Source organism: Galleria mellonella, unplaced genomic scaffold, assembly GCF_026898425.1.
Source record: "Galleria mellonella isolate WM207_F2 unplaced genomic scaffold, CSIRO_AGI_GalMel_v1 utg746, whole genome shotgun sequence".
NCBI lineage: Eukaryota > Metazoa > Arthropoda > Insecta > Lepidoptera > Pyralidae > Galleria > Galleria mellonella.
The window spans coordinates 1,429,777-1,457,134 of record NW_026442148.1 but is presented as its reverse complement, the minus strand read 5'-3'; the positions used below and the strand labels follow the sequence as shown (position 1 = coordinate 1,457,134).

Sequence of the window (27,358 nt, the reverse complement as noted above, 5' to 3'; positions counted from 1 at the left end):
AATTCCTAGATTTTAGTTATCGTCGGCTTTACTAAACAATTTCAGTCAATAATAATACCATTTACGTCCATAATGTAATAAATATTTTATGTATGAGGATCAGTACTTGTCACCCATTATTTAAAAACGATATGGTAAAATAACAGTTTAATAAGAGTTAATAACGACGCATTTCGTTGTAACGATAAAACACCCTCCGCCATTTTGATAGACAACATCGCAGTTGCGCGCGCAATTTGTTTATAATCCATTTAGTTTCGATTTCAGTACTTACCCTATCCTTTTTATGGCATACAAAAATACACTTTAAATGTATATATATTAAGGATGCTTTTTGTAGTATATGGAGTGTCGTATAAAGTAATTATCACACTTAGCAAATTGCCCCCAAATTTTATCGATAAATAATTCTGTTAGGTCACTAATTAACGTGTAAGTTTTCGTCCAAAACTTTTCGGTATAGTATAAGCAAATTTATTTAGGGTTGGCAACGTTCACGTGAATGTGAGAAGGAAAGGATTATTAGTAACGTGAAGTAACAGGTCCATTGCTAACAATATTACATCGCTCACCATCGACAGGGAATTTATCCTCACACATTTAAACCAAAATGGTCGCGTACAGTGCAGTTTCAAAGGAATTTTCTCCCGCGAACGTTCAGGCTGTGGAATGAGCTTCCTGTCGAGGTTTTCCCTACAGACTATAGTATGAGGTTCTTCAAAAAGTGTATATCAAGGTTTCTTTAGGGTCGGCAACGCGCACGTGACACCCCTGGTGTTGCAGGCGTCTGGCGTTTATCATTGGATGGGCTGTATGCTTGTTTGCTACCTTTGTGGTATACATATAAAACCTTATCAGGTCAATTCTGGTAGAAATTTCCTCCTAGTGAATTCATTACGTTGGGCCAATCGATCTGCTTTCATCCTCACCTATCATCTCTTACTGGTGCCCTAAAAATCAACCGAAAGTAACAAGTCGTAGGCTCGTAGTCTTTGCTACGATGCTACATTGCTACATATTGTGTCCATTCGTAGCGTAGAAGAACTATTGTAGAGTAAGGGCATAGAGCAATATCTGTAGGTATTATTATATACCTTTATTCGTATTTAATATATAGGATATAATGTGGTTACAACATCTATATATTTGTTTGTTAATTTATAGTATGCATAAATAAATAAATGGTTAATATTTGCATGCCATTTGATGTGGCGAAACATAATGGACATCCTGTAAACTTGACAAATGCAACATCTTATTTACAATGTTTCTGGTAAATAAATTTCATTTTATATATTTATTGCATTCCATAATGTGATTAATAGATAACATTTCAACTTCAATTATGGACCCTGTTGGGCACAGCAAGTACCAGAGAGGAGGACAAAAACTTTCTTTTTTCACTTTGAAACTTTTTTTTTAATTTATTTATACCGATACGAGGAACTCGCTTATAACATAATAGTTGATGACTTATTTCCGCCATCAATGTCCAATCCAGAGTAAGGATTAGTAAGGATAGGAGAAAAATAATACAAGAAGCATGATACAGTGTTGTATTTCCTTATTACCATTTAATACATATTTCATACCGTTATTATTTCTCAATTCTTATAAATTAATGTTTACTTGAGTTAGCACCCCTATTATTAGTTTTCACCCAGCCTGAAAACTAGACTTAGGGATATTAACATCTAAATCACGTAAAACTAACAATAATTGACTAGAAAGTAACATGGACAGTGTTTACATACTAATTCGACTAGTAACTTTTTATGGCATTATGAATAGCATGTCTAAGTCTAGTACGCACAGTTAAAAAAGGACACCATAGACTTTCCCGCCAAAAAGGTTGATCAAACAATATCGTCATTATAAACGGTCAATTTCTGTTTAGATAATATTAATATGTATTTAATTAGTCCATGTTTTACTTATATCCGAGGTTTTTAAATAGTACGTCCTCATTTATGGAATGGTCCATAAATGGCGTCTCTCTGAAAATTACAGATGCGTCCGCTATGTGCATTTGCCGTTTTCCGTATCTGAAATAAAAAAAAAAACAATAATTAATAGCTTTATAATTTTAAGTTTTTTTTTTTTACTGTGAAAAAATGGCGGGAACGTTGAACATTTAGTTTAAATTAAAGACAATGTGTAATTGCTTGTTTTCATTGCGGTGTGCTTTGAATATTACGAGCTTCTTATATATGACATTGGCAGAAATGTTCGTAAAAATGATGACAGAACCGATCATTGAAAAAAAAAAGATGGATTTTGTTATAATCTTATAGTGACTAAAAAATAATAGGTAGAGCGCCATCTATTTTATTACATATGAAAGTTGTCTATATCTCATTTCCTTTCAAACATGTTACTACTTTATTTAAGCTTGTTTTTTAGCGAAATAGTGATTGTATATTGTTTGTTGTCGACACTAGATGTCTCTATATATGAAAATGTATACTGGCGCCCAACGTGGTACATCTAAAATCCTATCTCTATTACTTATATACTAAAATTAATACAATAAATCCGAAAGTCTGTAACGACAGATGAATGGTTAGATATTTGTTACTCTTTCACGCAAAAACTATTGAACGGATTTGAATAACATTTGGTGTAATTTACATCTTAACTTAGCAAATAATTTACTTCATATACTGATTCACGCAGGTGAAGCCGTGAAATATAGTTAGTCTAAACTGAACGTATTATAAAGAGAAACTAATATTATAATACCAGAGGGAGACTTCGTATAAAGTCGTTCGCTTGGACACCTCTGTCCCATTCGTGTTTCAACCGTGAAGCAGTTGTGTCTGCATGGCTGTGTTTCGATTTTAAGGGTGGGATATGGCAGTGAAATTACTGGGTACAGAGGAATAACACCTAAGTCTTCAGGAATGGCAACGCATTGGGGGTAATCATGGGCGAAACAGTATACTCTGTTATGTCCATGGTACTGCTCATGTCTATAGGCGACGTTTACCACTTTCCATCAGGTGGACTGTTAGCTTGTTTGCCATTCTAAGTTGTATAAAAAAAAGTAAGATTAGACACAATACTGTTAAGTCCGCCATTTACACTTTCTATGTATGTATTTAAGTTTAATAAATAAGTAAATATTAATACAATGGTACGTCACAATACAAACAAGTTCAAACCTATTATTAAACAGAGTTCTATTTCAGGTTATGAGTATAAGCATTTTAGTTAATAAATAATGTATATGTATGTATGTACGTAGTTCCTAACCCCTTTCTATAATGGTTCGAGACAAAACGTGTAATTAAAAATTTTTATTATAAATATACAATGGTGAGTGACATATGTACTTACATTATATAGATAGAGCATCGAGCCACAAAACGGGTCGACTTTTTGTCAGCTAATTTGACAATTAAAAAAAAAGACGGCCCGCTTTTTTTTTAATTGCGCATTAAAAAATGTTTTAAAAGTTATAAAACAAAATAAATATAGAAGTTGTAAATGAATCACTCGTAACTATTTGTCACGCAAAATTGTATGAAAAAGTTGAGCCGTTTTTTTTCGAAGCATTTGTATGGAGACACTCTATCTATATAATCTAAGGTTACCTCATAACTCCGTCAGTTGCAAACCCGTTTTAAATTTTTTTTTTTATTTGAAAGGATATGAAAATTTTACAAAAATCAGTTCAATAGTTTAATTTTTGAATCAAAATAACAGTTCTTTTTTTAATTTTTTTTTTATGTTATGAGGTAACCTCATAACTCCGTTAGATCTTTGACACTTGATACGACACGACGAACTTATGAACATTATAATAGAAGGTAAGAGAAGGAAGAAGGGGGAGAGGGAGACCGAGACATAGTTACATCAGGCAAATCAAGGAAGGAGTTGGTGTCGTGTCGTATCAAGAGGTGAGGAGACTCGCTGAAAATCGTAGTGAGTGGCAAGAGCTCCACCGACAAGAGCGTAGCTCTTAAATAGGATAGATAGATAAAAAGCATGGATTTATTTTGTAAGGCACTTGAAATTGCCACTATGCTTGAAAGAACATTTTGCTAACGCTAATGTTAGCAAAACATGTTAGAACTATACAAATTCTACCATGAACAACAGAGGGAGACTTTGTACAAAAGTCGGTTGCTTGGGTACCTCTGTCCCATTCGTGTTTCAACCGTGAAGCAGTTGTGTTTGCATGGCTGTGTTTCGGTTTTAAGGGTGGGATATGGCGTGAATTTACTGGGTACAGAGGAATAACACCTGAGTCCTCAGGAATGGCAACGCATGGGGTGTATCATGGGCGAAACAGTATACTCTGTTATGTCCATAGTACTGCTCATGTCTGTAGGCGACGGTTATCACATTCCATCAGGTGGGTCGTCAGCTTGTTTGCCATTCTAAGTTGTATATAAAAAAAAGTATGTCTTTGCACTTACTATGTGCACGTGTTTGCAAATAAATTTATTTTTATCTTTAAATTTAGATTGTTTATCCGTCCGTTGAATCTTCACTAGCCCGTCTCCGGTTCAAACGAGTCTTTCAAGCCCGCATAGAAGTATATTTACACTTTAATTATGTTTTCCCTTCAATTAAAAGTACGTCGACAAGTAGTCTCGAGTTTGTGAAAGTGCTTGTAAGCGATTCGTTTAAAAGTGTTAAGACGGTATGAATGAAGTGACAAACTTTGAAATATATAACCTGTGGTGAATGCAGATGCCGGCGGTGTTGTCAAATAGGAATAATTAGCATTCATTATGGTATGGTAAAGTCGATTGCTTGGGCACCTCTGTCCCATTCGTGTTTCGACCGTGAAGCAGTTGTGTTTCGGTTTGAAGGGTGGGATATGGCGTAAATTTACTGGGTACAGAGGAATAACACCGGAGTCCTCAGGAATGGCAACGCATGAGGGGGTGTCATGGGCGAAACAGTATACTCTGTTATGTCCACGGTACTAATCATGTGTATAGGCGACGGTTACCACTTTCCATCAGGTGGACCGTCAGCTTGTTTGCCATTCTAAGTTGTATAAAAAAAAAATAAGGAAAGGAAGATTTTACAGTGTGCAAGAGTTTTTGATACAAAAATGTTTTACCTACTTGAATTACCTATCGTGTTACAATGCAGCTGTCATCAATAGTCTATGATTTGACAGTGACATTTCTTTTTTTTTTATTGTTGACAAGTGTCTGACATTTGTGATGTATTTTTTTTTATATAACATTTCGAATTTTATGAATGAATGAATGAGTATACTTTATTTGCATTATACAATATAGGAAATAAACAAGACAATTTACAAACACAACGATACAATTGTATAAGTACAGTGAGGCGGTCTTATTGCTGAGAGCAATCTTTACAAGACGACGTTAAGGTAATGGACTAATTGTTGTCCAAGTAGGTATGATAGTGCTGTATAATTAAAAAAGCATCTTTTGCAAATTAAAAATATATATGAAAATATATAAATGACTCATTTAACATTTATACTTTTTAAGTTTTAATATTTGCATGCCTAATTATGGCGAAATATGAGGACTTACTGTAACATCTATACACTTACCATGTTTCTTGTAAATAAATAATTAAAATAAAAAATAAGGGATGGTCCATTCTATGCCGGAACCACACGGCGACTACGCTAGCTACGTGTGCTAAGCTAAACGATGTTAGCATCGCATAGCTTCACTGTCAGTGTGTACTGGTCTTTACGTCTGTATGTTACAACCTATATTTTACAGGTGTGAAACTATAATTTACTGAGTGTGAAGTTATGGGCGTTGCTTTGGTATTCAATGGTTTATTTATTTACGTCATATCACACTCCACCCATATGGATACAAGAAACGCCTCCCCACTTAGAAAATCCCCGATGTAAGAAACTAGCTTTGAACCGTGACTCCGTTCGAACAACTGGGATATGTTCACGAAGTAAAAATATTACATATGTGAAAGTGAGTATTTTTTTATGGATGATAATGGAATGGTAACCCCGCCTGCGCTATCGGTATACGCTGAAGAGGCACCAGTGAGGGATGATTGGTGAAGGTGGAAAGGCAGGTCAGTTAGCCCATCGTGGTGAAATTAACGATAAATTAGTTACGATGGTTTCCACGGGGAACCGTGTGGAGGTCGACCTGATAAGGTATATTGATAGCAATGGGGACTAACCTCCTCATTACTAACAATCCTTTCCCCCTGTGAAAGTGAGTTTGTTTGTTTATCTCTTAACGCTTAAATGCCTTAAACAATTATTATGTGATATATAGGTACTATATGGGATGGACAAAGATATAGACTATTTTCTATCTAGGTCATGGAACATACTTCAGTCACGCGGACGAAGTCGCGGGTAAACGCTAGTATAACATAAAAACCTTCATACCTTCCTCTACCGTGTACGGAGTAATACTCCTGTAGCTCCTTCAGGTAGTTGGAGATCTGCTCCGCTGTGTCGAAGCGCTCGGGGCGGCGTGGGCGCGGGTACTGCGCTTGCGTCGCGCACGACAAGATGGCGGACATCAACAAAATGGCGGATAGAAGAAGTCGCATTGTGGCTGTGTAGAAACACAAAAATATAGATGTTAACGATACATATATGAAGTTTGATGCGATGAAATAGCTTGCATAAAGTACCGTATAGAAAAACTTAACAAGTCTTTTATAGGAATTGGCAATTCCGTACACATTTTATTAAAATCCGGTTCAGTAGTTTAATTTTTAGACTAAAATAACCGAGATTTTGTTCATTATGTTTCATTAAATCTTTCAAAAAAAAAGGTTCACTTTTTTACTTTATCCGAGCAGTAAGTACTTTATATTATTCTCAATTTATTATATAATATAGTATATTTTATATATGTGTAAGTATATTTGTTATTCATATATATTTATTCGTTTATATATGTAATTTTAGTATGTATGTATATCAATAATTACTAGTACCGCTTTCGTGTATGCTGACACTTCCCTACGGTTGACTGGGAGAGAATGCTTTTAGCATTAAGTCCGCCATGTACTTATGAATAAATAAATAAATCTTTGATTACCATATTGACCAAGGTGTTTTTTTTTAATCGGTGATAATCGTATGGTAACCCCGCCTGTCAGTATTCGCTGGCGGAGCACCAGAGAGAGACAGATGAAGATGAAAGCAGGTCAGTTGACCCATCCTGATGAATTCCACTAGATGGTTTAATTCTAGTTGAAAAAACACCAGGGGGAGATCGACCTGATAGGGTATATTGCTAGCAATGCATTAGCTTATAGTTTCACGACCGGCCGATGGTAAAATAGTAATAGATTTTGAAAATCAGTTATTTTTTTTTATTGACTTTGCCTGTCTCCTTGTCGTGCTACTGTACCGTTTATAGGAAACTACGACGATCGATAATACAATAGAGATATCCGTGCCTATCTAAATCTCTTGATCGATCTATAATTACTTAATTGATTTCGCTCAAGCATCCGTTATCTTGCGATTAAACAAATCTCTGTTTGTTAACAAGACGTCACTGTTGAATGTTTACTATGAATTAATCATAAATTTCAAATTGTTCCATTAAAATTGTAATTTGTCAAGGCAACTTTGTTATGAACTGACAGACAAATAAATAAGGGGAAACGTAATAGTAGAAATAGCTCAGTAAGGTATCCGCAAAAGAACCAAAATAACCGACAAAGCCCGAGGGATAAGCAAGCTGAGGTGGCAATGTGCTGGTCACATTGCCACACATTGGTCATAGCTCGAAGAACCGACAACCGATGGGGAAGAGAGTGAGCGACCTTGAGTGGTGACCACGTACGGGTAAACGGTAATGGTACTGCTCGTGTCTATAGGCGACTGTTACTACTTTCCATCAGGTGGACCGCCAGCTTGTTTGCCATTCTAAGTTGTATAAAGAAAAACGCAGTGTAGAACGACCCCGCCACTAGATGGAGTGACGACCTGAAATGTGTTACAGGGAGTCTGTGGATGCAGGTGGCTCAGGACCGTTTTTATGGCAGTTTATAGGGGAGGCTTATGTCCAGCAGTGGACGGGTAATGGCTGAAACGATAATGACGATGATAGTTCAATAGAGCGCTTGACTGCTTTCAAAGTTCCCAAGATCCAATCCCAGTTTAGAATCCTTATTCATAAACACTGAAACCATCTAAAATTTGGTATTTTTTTTTCAAATAAGGAATTCAGCATAAAAGAAAGAGACAAAACAGTTCAATAGCTAAAATAGGTTTATGAGAGGATTTACGACTTTCATATAAGGAACAATCATTACACGAATCACAGTACATAATGCATCTAAGTGTTTAGTATTAATTTGTGATATTCATACTAACTCGCCCCCTTTTTCTGCTCGCGCACGTGTTAAAAAAAAAGCAAAATATATAAAACAACAATTTTCTTTTTTCCTACGTGTCCCATAGTTACCATGTACTAAATAGTCTCAACTCAGTTTATTGTTTTGCCTTGAAATGTACAAAATATTTCTTTTTAAAAGGCCGGCAACACATCTACAATGCCGCTGGTGTTGTAGGTGGTTACCAGAGGGAGACTTTGTACAAAAGATTGCTTGGATACCTCTGTCGCATTCGTGTTTCTACCGTGAAGCAGTTCTGTTTGCATGGCTGTGTTTCGGTAGGGTGGGATATGGCGTGAATTTACTGGGTACAGAGGAATAACATTTGAGTCCTCAGGAATGACAATGCATGGGGGGTATTATGGGCGAAACAGTATACTCTGTTATATCCATGGTCTATAAGTGACGGTTACAACTTTCCATCAGGTAGACCGTCAGCTTGTTTGCCATTCTAAGTTGTATAAAAAAAGGTGATCATGGGCGGCGGTAGTCATTTACCATCAGGTGAGCCGCATGTTCGTTTGCCCAATGTGTTGTAAAAAAAAAACACTGATATTCTGTTGTTTACTATTACAAATTTTGTAAATAAAGAATGATGCATCCATCACGCATCTATCCATCTTTACAAACTTTCAAGCTTATGTCATTAAAAGGAATTTCCATAAACAAGGCGCCCAGATTGGCCAGTGAAAACAAAAGCTACTCGTAGGCCGAAATTATGTCATAGACCGACCTATGAAGAGTTTAGCTAACACTGCATTTGTTTACCAGGCGTGGCTCAAAACGCTGGCTAAAATATTGGGAGATATTTTTTTTTATGCAACTTAGAATGGCAAACAAGCTACCAGCTCGTGATGGAAACTGGTAACCGTCGCCTATGCACATGAGCAGTACCATGGACATAACAGAGTATACTGTTTCGCCCATGATACCCCCCATGCGTTGCCAGGACTCAGGTATTATTATATTATTAGTATTCATCAGGAATTAACCATGATAGTTGGGAGGAAAGGGATTGTTAGTAATGGAGACTGAGAATCCCATTGCTAGCAATATACCCAACCAGGTCGACTTCCTCGCGGTTCTCCCTGGAAACTATCATGGTTTTTTTTGATAGGTGAAAATGGAATGGTAACCCCGCCTGCGCTGACGGGATACGCTGGCGGAGCACCAGTGAATGGTGATCGATGAGAATGAAAACAGGCCAGTTAGCCCATCGTGACGAATTCACAAGGAATTAACCATAATAGTTTCCAGGGAGTACTGCGAGGAGTACGACCTGGTTGGGTATATTACTAGCAATGGGAATCTCAATCTCCATTACTAACAATCCCTTTCCCCCCAACTATCATGGTTAATTCCTGATGAATTCATCATGATGGGCTAACTGGCCTGTTTTCATTCTCATCTATCACCCTTCACTGGTGCTCCGTCAGCGTATCCCGTTAGCGCAGGCGGGGTTACCATACCATTTTCACCCATCAAAAAAAATGCCTGATCTTGTACATACACATATACACATATAAAAATACATAGTTACATATATAAATATAGCTAAATATGTATAAATACAGAATAACTATTATACATATAAGTAAATCAACTGTCAATTGTATTTTTTAATGGATGACAATGGAATGGTAACCCCGCCTGCGCTATCGGTGTACACCGACGGGGCACCAGTGAAGGATGATAGGTGGGGATGAAAGCAAGTCATTTAGCCCATCGTAATGAATTCCAATAGAATTAACCACAATGGTTTCCAGGAGGGACCGCGAGGAGGTCGACCTGATAGGGTCGATTTGCTAGCAATGCATTAATCGTATAAGTTGTTATCTGTCCACTGTATTGCATATTTCCAACTGTATCGGGTTGACTGGAAGAGGTCTCTGTCAGAGATAAGTCCACCCTTGCTCACAACATTTATAAATGCATTATCAATGTAATTTACAATAAAGAACATATATAATTTTTTCTTAAAATCTCGCATCATCTAGTTACAATTTTTTTATAATAATAAGGTAACTATTTAAACTATATATGTGTATAATTTAAGTCACAATACAATTGTTATGATAACAATCTATCCATATTAGATTGTTATTTTTACCAAATGAAGATTTTGTACAAAAGAGAACGAATATATATAAGAACATATATATATATATATATATATATATATATATATATATATATATATATATATATATATATATATATATATATATATATATATATATATATATATATATATATATATATATATATATATATATATATAGCTGACTCGGCAAACGTTGTTTTACCATATACATTATTTCGAGAACTGTACATGAAAATTTATCATACTACAATTATTATATTCGATTGCCATCTTGCAACCCTATTGCAGAATATAAAAATCGCGATTAAAAAATAGGGGTTGATCGTAAAAGGGTAAAAATTTGTAGCTGTATCTATTTTTCAATACTTAGTCATAATAAAATAAAAATTAAAAAAATTGTCATAAAAATAAAGAAAATAATTTTAGGGGTGGGTCACCCTTATCATTGAGGGCTATGAAAAATAGATGTTGGCCGATTCTCAGACCTACCCAATACGCACACAAAATTTCATAAAAATTGGTAAAAGCGTTTCGGAGGAGTTTGGTAACAAACATCGCGACACGAGAATTTTATATACTCGTATTAGATATTTTCATGTTTTAATGTTTCCATAAAGAGCAAAGTTTACTAACAAAACTAGGTGTACGTTTATGACAAAACTGTTAAAGTTAAAAAAATATTTCCTCCAAGCGAATTAGCTTTTGCTCCCCCTCGTTTTTTCCGATAGACCCGCTGTGAAAATTACCTGCAAATCGCTATTCAACAGGTACTAGTGTTGTGTGTATAAGAAAAAATATTATATCGATAGTTTTTTTTTTATATTTAGATATTCTACATTTTATATATTTGTTTATATATGTATATATATTTATTTATTTAATATATTATGTGTATGTTTATATTATATGAATTTAGAGGGAGACTTTGTACAAAAGTCGATTGCTTGGCTACCTCTGTCCCATTCGTGTTTCAACCGTGAAGCAGTTGTGTTTGCATGGCTGTGTTTCGGTTTGAAGGGTGGGATATGGCGTGAATTTACTGGGTACAGAGGAATAAAACCTGAGTGCTCAGGAATGGCAACGCATGGGGGGTATCATGTGCGAAACAGTATACTCTGTTATGTCCATGGTACTGTTCATGTCTATAAGCGACGGTTACCTTTTTCCATCAGGTGGGCCGTCAGCTAGTTTGCCATTCTAATTTGTATATAAAAAAAAAATATCAAGTATTACTTTATATATTTCCTCTATTCAATAATGCACCGGCTACGTATTTATCGGTTCGCCCAATGGTTGACTGGTAGAGAACACCGAGCGGTGTTAAGTCCGCCATATGTACATAGAATATAACTATGTATCAAAGTTTAAATAAATATATTATTTATGATTATTCATTTACATGCATACATATACAAATATTTACATTTACATCATACATACATGCCGGTTTTCCCAAGAGACTACAGTATGGGGTTCTTCAAAAGGGGGTAAAGAGGTTTCTTCAGGGTCAGCAATGCACGCTTAATGCCTCTGGTATTGCAGGCTACGGTAACCACTTACCATCAGGTAGGCAGTATGCTTGTTTGCCACCTCAGTGGTATTAAAAAAAACATCAAGGATATGGCCTGGGATAGAGCTGGCTGGAAGAAGATGCATGAATTAGTTGCACCGACAAGAGGAAACTGTTAAATGAAAAGAGAATACACACAATATTCTATCGATAAATTATTTAACATTTCATTTCGAGCACGTCACTATCTAGTTTATTTATCGTCCCACGGACAATGGGAGCTCGAACAGACCTATTCCCATATAGACACACCGTTGTTGTGAATTGCAGTTCGAAACTTGTTTATTAGTACTCGATTTTAGAAAAAAAAACTCTACTAGTCCACCCGCGGCTTTGCTCGTTTAAAGTAAAATTAAGAATACGTGCAAATGCAGTGTATGTGTTAATTTTGGATATGCTCCATCTATGTACGAAATGTCATTAAAATTTTTCTTATCTCACCTTTTTTTTAATGGGTGAAAATGGCACGATATCGCCGCCTACGCTTTCGGTATATACTGGCGGGGTACCACTAAGAGGTGATTGGTGAGGATGAAATCAGGTCAGTTAGCCCATCGTTATGAATTTAACGACGAATTAGTTTCCAGGGGGAACCGCGTGGAGGTCGACCTAATAAGATATATAGATAGCAATGGGTCACTAACCTCCCTATTACTAACAATCCCTTTCCCCTCCTAATAGCACCTTAGCAGCTATACCAACTATTATGAAATTTAATAAACACTATATGGGATGGGATGATACCCCGCCTGCGCTATCGGTATACACTGGCGGGGCACCAGTGAGGGATGATAGGTGAGGATGAAGAGGCAGGTCAGTTAACTCATCGTGAGGAATTTCACTAAAATTAACCATGATAGTTTCCAGGGGGAAACGCGTGGAGGTCGATCTGATGGTATAATGCTAGCAATGGGGCTGTTATGGAATCCTCCGAAAGATATAGATTTTCATCGTATCTCCGATCAAACAGTTTATAATTACTCCTCTCCATCCAAAGGTTGCCTGCAAGAGATCGCTCTTAGCGATAAGGTCGCCCATTGTTTTTTCATTGTGATTATTTCTTGTAATTGTTTATATTTATAATAAGTTTACTATTGTAATCTTTTGGAGGGAACAATAAAGAGTATCTATCTATACAGAATGCTTTTATCCTGGTCAGTGAATATATCCCGGTTACGCGAACGAAGTTACCGGAAATAGTTAGTTCACAATATTTATTTATTTAAAGGAACACCAACAGCATATTGCATTATAACATATATAACAAACATTAAATACAGTACAATATTAATGCACATGCCTGTTAAAGGTATTCACAGCATTTTTTTTATGGGTGAAAATGGTATGGTAACACCGCCTGCGCTAACGGGATACGCTGGCGGAGCCAGCCAGACTGTAGGCATCTGAGATGAGATGCCTACAGTCTTAGCTATCTCCTCGACAGTCAATCTTCGATCAGATAAAATTAAATCACAGATTTTTGCTTTGTTTTGATCAGTGGAAGCAGTCGAAGGCCGGCCACTACGGGGCTCATCTTGAATGGCCTCACGACCACGTTTAAACTCTGCCACCCAGTTTTTAACAGTCGCATACGAAGGAGCGGACTCACCCAAAGTAGCAGACATGTCTTCATGTATAGCTTTTGGAGTTAAACCTTTCAAATTCAGGTATTTTATCACTACACGATGTTAAATTTTATCCATTTTCAAAAATAGCTCTGACTTGACTTACGGTATCACGTGTAAACGAACAATGAGTTACTGTGAATAAACTAAACTGTGCATACTTGTTGCTAAATAATGTAACTACAAAATGAGGGTAGTTATAAAAAGAAAACCAATGACTTTAACCATGTTAGGTTAAGAACTTTTCAAATGACCCTCGTAGACTACAAATATTTTAAAAGTTGCATTTATTAGTAAAGAAGTTAGGATTATAATCTTTGAAATAGACAAATAAATATTATAAAGAGCCATATTTTTTTGGCAACAGATGGGACATTACATCGTACAGGGCATCATTATGCGGCACTTGTTGTTAAAAATTCATGCCACAGTATTCTGAACGGCCGAAACATGGATATATATTTATATAGATAGCGTACAAGTCTCAACTAAAACCATAATAGACAAAAAAGTACATTTTACAAGTCATATAATAATTTGAGATTAATTTAAAAAAATGGGCTTCAATTGGGGTAAAATCAGTAATTTTGGTTTCAAAACTTAAATACTAATTCGATTTTGATAACATCTTTATGGCACCAATCTATAAGTATATCCTTTCAGATCTATCTATCCTATTTAAGAGCTACTAGCACTACGACTTTCAGCGAGTCTCTTCACCTCTTGATACGACACGACACCAACTCCTTCCTTGATCTGCCTGATGTAACTATGCCTCGGAACAAGGGAGCCCATGTTCAGCAGTGGACATTCGGCTGATATTATAAATATAAGAGTAAACTCTATTCATTTAAATTTTTTATTTTACTACTATGTTAACAGAAAAGCACACGGCCCGTATGATGGTAAACGGAATTACCGTAGTCTATAATACCGTAGTCAACAATTCTCATAGCACGCGTCTGGACCAAATCAAGAGGACTAAACTGGTATCCAGGAGCACTGGTATCCACAAGTGAGAACAGTTATATAGCTGCCCCTGTCCCGGGGTCACGGTCAGATGCTGAATAGAGCAAAGCATTGCTTCATGCTTCGCTTTATTCAGCACTCCGAGATTTTTAAACGCCAGTTGATATTTTTATTATACTATCTGTGGGGAATGGCAAATGAGCTGAAAGCGGTAACTGTCATGTAATCATCAGCACCTTTTCACCACCACCAAAGGACTGTCTCACCAGTGGATCTGAAGATCCTTAAAGAAACATGGATCATCAAACGATTAGAAATGGACAACACACAAACACCTTACGATGCTCATGAACCTTTCACAATTCCTAAGGACTACGGTTTTGTCTCCGTACATTGTAACTTCACTGCCACATTCCACCCTACAAACGGAAGCACAGCTGCTTCACGGTGGAAATATTACGATATAAATATACATAATTTGAAGGAATAGTTGTCAAATGAGAATATGAATGTGTTTAATACGGTTTATGGGGGCTGAAGGCAAGGAATTTTTAGTAAGGAGTCCGGTGAAGTTTACTTTGAGGTACCTATTCCCATGCAACAATAAATCTTTCCAAAAAAAAAGGTTACATGAGTTTGATAGTTTTATAAATTGATCTACCTTACAAGTTGGCACTAAAACCAGAGATATTGAACATTCATTTGAGGACAAAACAAGCCAGTTTGTAGTCAAGTGACTAAAATTTGTCAAGTTTTAAAAATTTGCAAGCCTCCTGATCGCACTAGCAACCCCCAAGGTGTAGCAAGTGTGAACTTTCAAGTCCTTTGCTTGTCTACTAATTAAAAAAAAAAGTGTCTTATGAACCACGATCAATAGACACTAGATTAGAACATAAAGATTGAAGCTTCTGTCATATCACGAATCTCAATTTACAAATTTAAACGCTATTCTCTGCATATAATTACATAACGCTGGAGGCGTCAGTGTGGCCAACTCAAAGACGAAAATTCAGTGCGCGTCGGATATTATTTTCACGGATGACAACACATAACTAGAAACGGAACGTGTCCAATATGGCGGCGTAAGATTCCCGCCAACTTAGTTTCGATTTAAGGTGTTAATTACTTTTGCGTGTTGCTTTCGTGAGAATTTAAATTAAAGTTTTATATTTGAAAATGTTCTTTAGTGGGTTGATTTGTCATTTTGATTTGAAAGCAATTTAGTTTACGAAATACAGTATATTTCATCCGTTTACGCATTGCTTATGATCTAATAAGACGTTGCTATTTCGGTAATAAAACTTCAAGAAAGTTTCCTCAAACATAAGTTTTTTTTTAATTACCGTATTTTTATTATTAAATTGTGTAATGTGTCCAGTAGTATTTATTATTATTATTAATTATGGTTAATTACATAGATAAAATAAATAGAAAGTGCACTGAATTAATACAATTTACTTCACACAAAATATCTTATATTTCATATATTAGTTATTAAAGATTTATTCGAAAATATTTAAATAAAACATGGAATCGATTTTCATTACTGAATTAAGCATTTAAAATTATGTTCTACAAAAAAACCGACTTCAATTGTGACAATAACTTTTTAAATAAAATTATTAAAAAAAAACAAACTATTGAATCGATTTTGATAAACTTCTATGGGACCAATCTGAAAGTATACTCTTTCAGATTAGGAAAAGAATTTTCCAATTTGGATTAGTATTAACGGATTATGAGGTCAATCGTCATAAAATAGATGAAATAAACCAAAATGGGAGTACAGTCTGCAGTAAGTTACAAAAGAAACATAAAAATCGGTTTAAAATTGATGAAGTAATACGTAAAATAGCCACAAATTAATAACACTGTGTGTGACAAAACATGGTTTTATTTGCGGTAAAATTAGTTGTTTTTAAATTAACAAATAAAAGTACAAATCATTTGTATAGAGCACCAGTGAGGGATGATAGCTGAGGATGAAAGAAGCGGGTCTACCATGAAATGAAATCCCGAATTTTCGGAAATTTCGTGTTTTTATTTATACCAAATTCGGACTAATAAATGGAGTTTAACATTTCGTTCGTCATACATCCTATCATAAAGGTGCAAAATAACGATATTTTAACATTTTTAATATTTCCAAACGGCATGTATTACGTAATTTTAACATAAATTTTTTGTTTCGTTCGGCCCCGAAGTTTCGGAAAACTTAAGGTGGGCACTCTGGTCAGTTAGCCCATCGTGACGATTTATTCGGAAATTAATATTATAAACTAATTTTGGCCACAACAGAATTTCAGTGTTTTGCTCTTTTGAGGGCAAAGCAATGAACTGAGTTGTGACTATTTTGTGTTACCGTGGCGTACTCACGGAAAATTATGTTGCTTACCCCTTTTATGTAATAATAATAATAAACTCTTTATTACGCACAGTAGAGATGTATACAAGGAGTATTTATACAGAATGTGCATATACAAAAGGCGGCCTTATCGCTAAAAGCAATCTCTTACAGACAACCTGGCGTAAAGAATGGATAAGTACAGAGAGAAAGGTAAATGGCGCAAGTCAGACACATATGTACTTTTTTTTTATATTTATTGTTTTATTTCTTTTTTTTTTTTCTTAAATATGTACCAATATCTAATGTGTTTTTGTCAATAGTCATTAGTCGTCATTGGTCATTTATTCAAAAAACAATTGTACATTGTGTCTGAAATAAGGGATAAACATACAAAAATCATTACATTAACTTGCATGTTACAATCATGCAATAACTGTAATAATAAATTATAATAAATACATTTTGCAATAAACAGTGTCAACAAACAGTTGTTGGTGTTCCTTAAATAAATAAATAAACTTGATCGTAATATTATATATATGTCAAATTAATTTTTAGTTATTTACATTAATCAACAGTACAGAAGTCATGTACGGAGTAGTAACATTTCTCCAATAAAAGGGATCGTAATTTAATCTTTAAAAAATTGAGGCTACGTATAATTTTTAACTGGACAGTTAATTTATTAAATAACACTACTGCCTGATGACGTGTATTATGTTTGACAATGTCCAGACGGGCCACAAAGTTAGTACTAACATCCTTCCTCCTAGTAGTAGTAGTATCTGCCGATTTTTTCTATTTTGTGTGCTGTAAATGATGCAAATAAGTTGTCTATTTATTTAATTAACCAGAATAGATTCCAGGACCGCATGGAATCCTCGTTAGTGATAATCCTTTGCTCCGAAAATATACACAGTACGTTAATTGTTTTCTATTTAACGGGTAATAAAACTTAACTCCTTTACGATTTAATTGATATGGCATCATTGTGGATTAATGTTACCATCGTAAATGTGAGTTAATGAGTTTAAATAGCTCATATATATATATATATATATATATATATATATATATATATATATATATATATATATATATATATATATATATATATATATATATATATAATACTAAGGCAGACTCACACCTAAATACTTTTTTATTGTATATTTTTTTTTATTTTAATTTATTATGGTTTAGCATTGAAAAATACATACAACTTCAAATTTTCACCCTTTTACGATCAACTCCTAAATTTTATAAACTATATATACTATATATATATAGTAAACTTTTTAATAAAAAAAAAATTATATACACAACCGTTTTTTTTAAAACAATTTTTTGAAGTCGGTCGTAAATAGCAATATGCTAAATTTATAATCCCTCCATTTCATTTATTTAATTTTGCAAAAGATGCTTTTTTAATTATACAGCACTATCATACCTACTTGTACAACAATTAGTCCATTACCTTAAAGTTGTCTTGAAAACATTGCTCTCAGCAATAAGACCGCCTCACTGTACTTATACAACTGTATCGTTGCGTTTGTAAATTGTCTTGTTTATTTCCTATATTGTATAATGCAAATAAAGTATACACATTCATTCATTATTTATAGTCGGATGAAAAGGGATGAGTTAATAAAAAAAACAGTCCATTTATTAATATAATGTAATATAGTATGAATCGATAATATGATCAGCGAAATTAGATTACATCTAAATACGGACAAAGGGCATCTCGTTCACTGGTAATAATAGGAACCACTCTTTTAATATCTGTATATTAATACGTGAAGCAAAAACTTTGTACCCCTTTTTACGAAAATTGCGCGGACGGAGAAGTATGAAATTTGGCACACTTATAGTTTATATAGAGAAGGAGTGCGGAATGATAATATTTTTTTAAAGTTATGCATAAAATAGTACATTACTGCAGCGGCCAGCAACTGAGGCATTGATGGACGAACGTACAAATGTGCGCCGAGGCACACATGCGTGAGTCCATCAATGCCTAGTTGTGGCCAAGGCTTGTATAGTACTTTTCTCAAACAATGCTCGGAAATCAAAAACACAATTTTACTTTTTAAGTTCAATGACGAATAATGAACATCAATAATTTTTCCCGCGCCATAATGTTTCTTTGTTTTTTTTTTTTCAATAAATAGCTTTCTATTTGCAAGCCAGTTCAAAATTTAAATAAAACCTTTTATTAGTTGCCTCCTTGGTAGCCATGTTTCGAAGTAAAAGGTCATTCCATTTTTAAATTACAGGACAGATATGAGTTTACATAGTACTTTATCTGGCCGCAAAACACGACAGATATGGATTTTCATACAACTTTTGCCGGCCGCTGCCCGCATGTATCTGGCCAGTACGGCAATTTTGATTTATCTCGAAGAAGATTGTCAAAATAATGCTCACATTTCCAAGCATGTTTGAGAAAAATATATTAAATCAATAAAAAAAAAAACATTACACACACTATCATGTATTTGCCATTATGTACACCAAATACACAGGTGCGACTATCACAGTTGTGCTTCTGTAATTCGAATTTGAAATTTAGTGTATGTTTTATAAAAGTACATGATAAAATTAATGTAAAATTGATCTATTTGATTGGTTGTCAACCGACTTCAAAAAACGAGAACGTTCAAAGTTCAGTTGTATTTTTTATGTTTGTTACCTCATAACTCCGTCAGTTGTAAACCGATTTGAAATTTTTTTTGTCTGTAAGTATTTTTTATGCAACTTAGAATGGCAAACTAGCTGACCACCTGATGGAAAGTGGTAACTGTCGCCTATATACATAAGCAGTACTATGGGCATAACAGAGTATACTGTTTCGCCTATGATACCCCCCATGCGTTGCCATTCCTGAAGACTCAGGTGTTATTCCTCTGTACCCTGTAAACTCACGCAATATCCCACCCTTCAAACCGAAACACAGCCATGCAAACACAACTGCTTCACGGTAGAAACACGAATGGGACAGAGGTGGCAAAGCAAATGACTTTTGCAAAAAGTCTCCTCCTGGTAAATACGTAAATATACGGTAAGTATACTTACAGATTGGTCTCGTAGACATTTTATCAAAGTTAGTTCAGCAATTTCATAATTAAATTAAAGTAACTGGTTTTGCCACAATTGAAGTCGGCATTTTTTTTTTGTAAAACATAATTCCATTAATAAGGTTTATTTCAGGAGCAAAATGTGATAGGTATTTATTTGAGGAACAAAACGTGATAGATGTTTGTTTGAGGAACAAAATGTGATAGATGTACATTTGAGAAGCAACATGTGATAGGTGTACATTTGAAAAGCAAAATGTGTTAGGTGTTTATTTGAGGAGCAAAATGTGATAGGTATTTATTTGAGGAACAAAATGTGATAGGTGTTCATTTGAGGAACAAAATGTGATAAGTGTTTGATTGAAAAACAAAATGTGATAGGTGTTTATTTGAGGAGCAAAACGTGATAGGTGTTTATTTGAGAAGCAAAATGTGATAGGTGTAAATTTGAGAAGCAAAATGTGATAAGTGTTTTTTTCTATGGAAAAAACCTTTAGTTATTTTTTATTTTATTAGACACCAGGGCGGGTAGCTAGTATTTGCATACAAAAGAGTCGCGTATGGCTGTATACACATCTCATAACGGTCGTATTAATAATTAATTTCGTACGAAATGGAAAAAAACTTAATAAAGTTACATATCATATATAAATATACTTGTAGAGTCAATATTAATTCATAATTCATTCCGGGAAGTCGTGAGATACGTTTAGATATTTTTAATAGATAGACTGCCTATGAATATGACTGATAGGCCCGCCTGATGGAAAGTGGTAACTATTAGGCATTCGTAATACGGATACCGATCCGATATCTATATATTGGGTTCCTCTAGACCAGGGGCGGTCGACTCGACTAGACCCAAGATCTACTGCTCACTGACGAGACCCTGTGCGATCTACCAATTACATACTTCTTGAAATCACACATGAAACGACATAGTTCAGTACACGACTATGTAGTATTGTAGTATTGTTTATTTTATTAAGAGGCAATAATTAAATTGTTATTAATGTCTGTACAAGAGAAATATTTAAATAAAAAATTAAATAAATGGTTTTACTGAGACCAACAGAAGTTAAAATATTTTTTCCAAATTTTGTCTGTCTGTATATTTGTTTAGGCGCCATGTCTAAATTACTATGTAGTAGTAGTGTAGTGTAGTACTATGTACTATGTAGTGTAGTACTATGTACTATGTAGTGTAGTTCTTCAATTGTGAAAACAATTGAAGAAGACCAGAAGGTATAATTTAAAAAGTTTGATCTTAATACTCCATCTAGAAGTGGCAAAATTTATTCACTTTTTATATTTCCAATGTTTACGGGTACGAAGTCACGGACAAAAAGCTAGTTAGATATAAGATACAAAATTGAATTTTTTTATTAAACTTAGAATGGCAAACAAGCTGACGGCCCACCTGATGGAAAGCGGCAACCGTCGCCTATAGACATGAGCAGTACCATGGACATAACAGAGTATACTGTTTCACCCATGATACCCCCCATGCGTTGCCATTCCTGAGGACTCAGGTGTTATTTCTCTGTACCCAGTAAATTCACGCCAAGTAAACGATTTTTGTACAAAGGCCTCCCTCTGGTTAAATCATTTTTATTCAAATAGACTTACTAAACAGATTACAAGCACTTCTAAATCGTCATTTTTTTTTTAATCTACTGCAGGCTTCGGAAGGTCGTCATCTGTTGAGAAGAGCCCGCGAGAAATTCAACAGTTACTCTTTTAAATCTCTCTTATACTGTTATACAAAATGGTTCATTAAAGCCCTCATGTTTAAAATACTATTTTTTATTGATTATTTTCTATTATTTATTAATTTATTTATTCTATGTTGACCACATTATGGAAAAAAATGTCTGGTACAAAAGGCGGACTTTTTAATTCAATTATTTATCGCTATTTCATGTTGTAACAATATAGGTCTTAAGTTATTAAAGGTAAAGAATCGACATGAACCCTGGAAGGGCGCAGCGATCACGTTAATAAATATTACATAAAGTACATAACTAAATTTTTATATTATATATACATACGTATCGTCGATTAACATAAAATAAATAAAACATTATTACATTGAAACAAATAGGTACAAATACAATTAAATTTTCTCATTGAACTATATATAGCATTCTGTCCCAATCAACCTTTTGGAAAACAGAAATGAATTTATGCGGTGAAAAAAGTTAAGAATTTTTGTTACTAAACAGTAACAGACGTGTCCATATTGACTTACAAATTATATAATACATACAATGGAGGACTACTGCACAATTATTACTTTATATTATTCTCAATTTCGTGTATAATATAGTATATGTCACATATCGTCAGCTTTATGGTAAACTTACGAAACTGAAAAAGATACATTTTACAGTGGAACGTTTCGAAACATTAGAATGCAAATAACTATTGACAGAAGACTACTGTAAACGATCATGCTAACATTTTAGTTTTAAAACCCTGTTTTTTATTGAATGCGCTTAATTTATTATTATTATATTACAAGTATCAGAAATAAATGCATATTCGTTACTTTGCACCTTCATACATGAGAGTTCCCAGGTATTGAGTTATACAGCAGCAAATCTACGAAAGTGGCAGTTTCGTAAGTTGCCGAAGAAAATAATTTATTTTAATATTTGGCAAACTAACGAAAATGCCACTTTCGTAAATATACCAAGGTATAAATCACGTGTTTTGGAAAAAACTTCAGTTTAAATAACAACGTTATAGCAATCATTTATGTAAAATAACTAAATTAGGATTGAAAAATTGATATAATAATTATTGAAATTTTCAAATTAAAGTGTTTATAGAAAATTCTATAAAAATATGCTAAGTAACTTTACTTTGGGTACATCACAAAAATATGGAGATTCGAGCTTCTCGATTTTTTTAACTATTAGAGATAGAAATTTGAAAATAAGCCACAATAAGTAGAATGACGCAAAATGTTGGTTTTTAAAGAAATGTCAAATATGAAAAAACTGCAGAAACGTAAATTTGCCATGGAGGTGACGACATATGCAAGTATATTTGTTATTTATATATATTCGTTTATATATGTAATTTTAGTATGTATGTATATCAATAATTACTAGTACCGCATTCGAGTATTTTGACACTTCCCTATGGTTGACTGGGAGAGAACGCTTTTAACATTAAGTCCGCCATGTACACATATATGTGCTTATGAATAAATAAATAAAATATGATCATATAAATATATATACATGAATACATTAAACAAATATTACATAAATATACAAATATATAATATAAATTACACATAATATAATAATTTATGATAAGTCCTACTTATTTAGCACTTTATTTAATTTGTCATATTTTTATACCTATAAAATATTTAGAAATATATGAAGTAATTCTTTATAATCCTCACTTGTTAAACATTATTTTCAACCAACTTAGAAAAAGGAGGCGCTTCTCGATTCGCTGGTATTTTTTTTATGTTTATTACCTCATAACTCCGTCAGTTGTAAACCGATTTGGAAAAGTGTTTTTTTTTTTTGTGTAAAAGGATATTATTATTGTGTTAGCCGTTAACTGTCCACTGTTGGACATAAGCCTTCCCCATAAGAGGAGAAAGGATATACTTACAGATTACTCCCGTTTAAATTTTACTAAAATAACTTTAATGTAAATTACTGGTTATTTTAAATCAGTTTCGTTTGTTTGCGGAATATAATTCCAAATTATGGTCATTTTTTTTCTTAAAATAAAAAAATATTACTTTAATATTATTATATAATTAAATATAATAAATAAATTAGTGTATCGCAGCCCTCACCTGTTACGTAGTGCGGTGGCGTCCCGTAGTGTAGTTGCCGACGCGTGCCGTACTAGTGTAGTGAGCGACGCATATACACGCGCGCGCTTTTATGACTCGCGCCCGCGGGCTGCCATCTGTGGGCTACAGGTGGGCGGCGCGGACACAGCCGTCACTAGAGCTGTGTGGCTTTATTATTTTAGAATTTTCCTCGTCAATTCCTGACGATTTCGAATGTTAACCGATTCTTGTAACTACTGTCTTTTTAAGCTATTTCAAAAATTGGTTATATTGTTGTTGCTGTTTGTATTTTCTTTTTTATATTATCATCATTTCAGCCATTATCCGTCCACTGCTGGACATAAGCCTCCCCTATAGATGGCCATAAGGAACGGAACTGAACAACTTGTGTACATTGACTCCCTGCAATGCATTCATTCTATTCATATTATATTTGTCATTATATATGTTATATATATATATATATATATATATATATATATATATATATATATATATATATATATATATATATATATATATATATATATATATATATATATATATATATATATATATTCATTATATATGTCATTCTATATAGTGGGGGGTCGTCCTACACTGCTTTTGCCTGTACGCGGTCACCACTCAAGAACCTTTCTTCTCCATCAGTTGTCGGTTTTCTTTTGTATTGTAATATAATAATAATAATAATTTATATAAAAATTGCGTGAGTCCTAGGAACCTTATTAAAAAAAAATATTTATATTGTTATTATTATTCCTTACACTGCTTTATCGCTTTCTTTCAAATTAGAAATTCAGCACCAAAGAAAGAGACAAAACAGTTTAATAGTTAAAATGAGTATATGGGAGGTTAGACGTTTTTAAAAATAATTGGATAAACTGCTATAGAATAAATTTATTTTAGTACAAACTCTACTCAACGCATTCCCTGTCGCAGCGTATTCATAATTCGAACGCATCGGGTCGCACCCCGCTCTTCGCATCTAGATTTTTGTAATTAAGTCTTAACTCCGTGATAATATAAACTAAGACCGAGAGAGTAATGAACTGCGTTATTGGAATTATAACATTACGCCGCGTGGATAAGGTTTAAATTATAAGAAAACTAAGTTTGTGAAGTTATTACACGATCTCGCGAACTATGAAGCCTATTAGAATAGGTTAGTTTATACACGTTGGCGGGAAAGTTTTTTTTTTAATTAATGGATACACTAAGATACACAGGTATGTTTTGTACAATGCTTTATGTGTTCGCCAAAGGATGTATTGTATAAAAGTGGTATGCGTAGATACCTCTGTCCCATTTTCTGTCAACATAACCCCCCATAGACTGTCACAAGGAACGGAGGCCACCTGCAGTTATAGGGTGCGGAAACATAACACTATATTCCAGGGGGAAGTGATTCATAGTATGAAGTCCGACAAATTCAAAGCTACCAGTATACTATGTTAGGTCGACCTCCACGCGGTCCTACCTGGATACTATCGTGGTTAATTCCTGGTGAGTTCGTTGCAATGGGCCAACCGACCTGCTTCATCCTCACATATCTCCCTCACTGGTGCTCCGCTCCCTGTCGAGGTTTTCCCAAGAGACTACAGCATGGGGGTTTCAAAAAAAGGGTAAAGTGGTTTCTTCAGGGTCGGCAACGCGCGCGTAATGTTCCTAGTATTGCAGGCGTTCACAGGTTACGGTAACCACTTTTTTTTATGCAACTTAGAATGGCAAACAAGCTGACGGCCCACCTGATGGAAAGTGGTAACTGTCGCCTATAGACATGAGCAGTACCGTGGACACAACAGAGTATACTGTTTCGCCCATGATACCCCCTATGCGTTACCATTCCTGAGGACTCAGGTGTTGTTCCTCTGTACCCAGTAAATTCACGCCATATCCCACCCTTCAAACCGAAACACACTTCAAAACGCAAACACAGCTGCTTCACGGTTGAAACACGAATGGGACAGAGGTACCCAAGCAATCGACTTTTGTACAAAGTCTCCCCACCACTTACCACTTACCATCAGGTGGGCCGTCAGCTTGTTTGCCATCTCAGTGGTATAAAAAAAACATTTAAAACGTTTTATCACCTAGTATATCTATATTTTTTTATACAGTCCAATGGCAAATATGCCGTGTGGTCCCAGCATAGAAAGGACCACCCTTTCCCTTCGGGGGGAAAGGGATTGTTAGTAATGGAGACTGAGAATCCTATTGCTAGCAATATACCCAATCAGGTCGACCTCCTCGCGTTTCTCCCTGCAAACTATCATGGTTAATTCCTGATGAATTCATCATGATGGGCTAACTGGCCTGTTTTCATTCTCATCTATCACCTATCACTGGTGCTCCGCCAGCGTATCCCGTTAGCGCAGGCGGGGTTACCATACCATTTTCACCCATCAAAAAAAATCCCTTTCCCTTCCTGTGGATATCATAAGCGGCGACAAAGAGAACTTAATGGTCCAGAGTTGAGCAACAGCGTCCCTCTTAAAACATCACAAAAGCCTAACTGCGGTTGCCAATCCGCCTGCCAAGCATGGCAACTACTGGCAAAACCCTTCTTATGGGACAGGCCTTCTTCAGCAGTGGGCAGTTAACGGCTGATATTTAAAAAAAAAATGGCAAACAAGCCTACCTGATGGAAAGTGGTGACCGTCGCCTATACGCTAGACATGAACAGAGTACCTCGGACGTCACAGTATATACTGCGTCGCCCGTTCCCAGTAATATCATATTTCACTTTCATTATCCGCTCTCCTGCAACGGACAGGCTACATTGAAATAAATCGCTTTTTATGAACGCAAGCTATTTTTATTAACTGCTGAATGAATAATGTTATTTATTTAATAAAAACAAATGATTTTATATACACCAGTAACAAACCAAACAGGCTTACGGCCCGCCTGAAGGATTACTGTCAACTTTTATCCGTGTCAAATTTAATAAATACTAATAAATAGTTTTGGTCGCGTTGCCCTGTGGTCCCGGCATAGAATAGGCCTGTCTACCCTCCCGTGGTAGTCGTAAGAGGCGACTAAGGGAACTTAACGGTCGAGGGATTTTGTCTTGGGGGGAAAGGGATTGTTAGTAATGGAGACTGAGTATCCCATTGCTAGCAATATACCCAACCAGGTCGACCTTCTCGCGGTTCCCCTTGGAAACTATCATGGTTAGTTCATGATGAATTCATCATGATGTGCCTTGTAAATTCACTGCCATATCCCGCCTTTGAAACCGAAACACAGCCATGCAAACACAACTGCTTTACGGTTGAAACACGAATGGGACAGAGGTACCCAAGCAATCGACTTTTGTACAAAGTCTCCTTCTGGTTAGGGATAAAAAATAAAAAAAAAAACGAGGTCGCCCTCGTTTTTTTTTATCAGTGTTCTATATACTTACGCACACAATGTATCTTGACGTGTCTATATTTAATAAATAAAATGAGTGTTCACGCATTAAAAAGACGCAAAAATTATAA

The 27,358-nt window shown here is 34.9% G+C and overlaps 1 protein-coding gene across 1 annotated transcript; it reads right to left on the bottom strand.

The window, feature by feature from the left end:
* Positions 1-1,542: 1,542 nt before the first annotated feature.
* Positions 1,543-24,029, bottom strand: LOC116413736 (pro-neuropeptide Y-like). Its single transcript, XM_031914404.2, has 3 exons — positions 23,871-24,029; positions 6,374-6,545; positions 1,543-2,045 (listed from the first exon to the last, which is right to left on the bottom strand). The coding sequence occupies exons 2-3, from the start codon at positions 6,538-6,540 to the stop codon at positions 1,931-1,933; spliced, it is 282 nt and encodes a 93-aa protein (XP_031770264.1). The 5' UTR covers positions 6,541-6,545; positions 23,871-24,029; the 3' UTR covers positions 1,543-1,930.
* Positions 24,030-27,358: the final 3,329 nt, after the last annotated feature.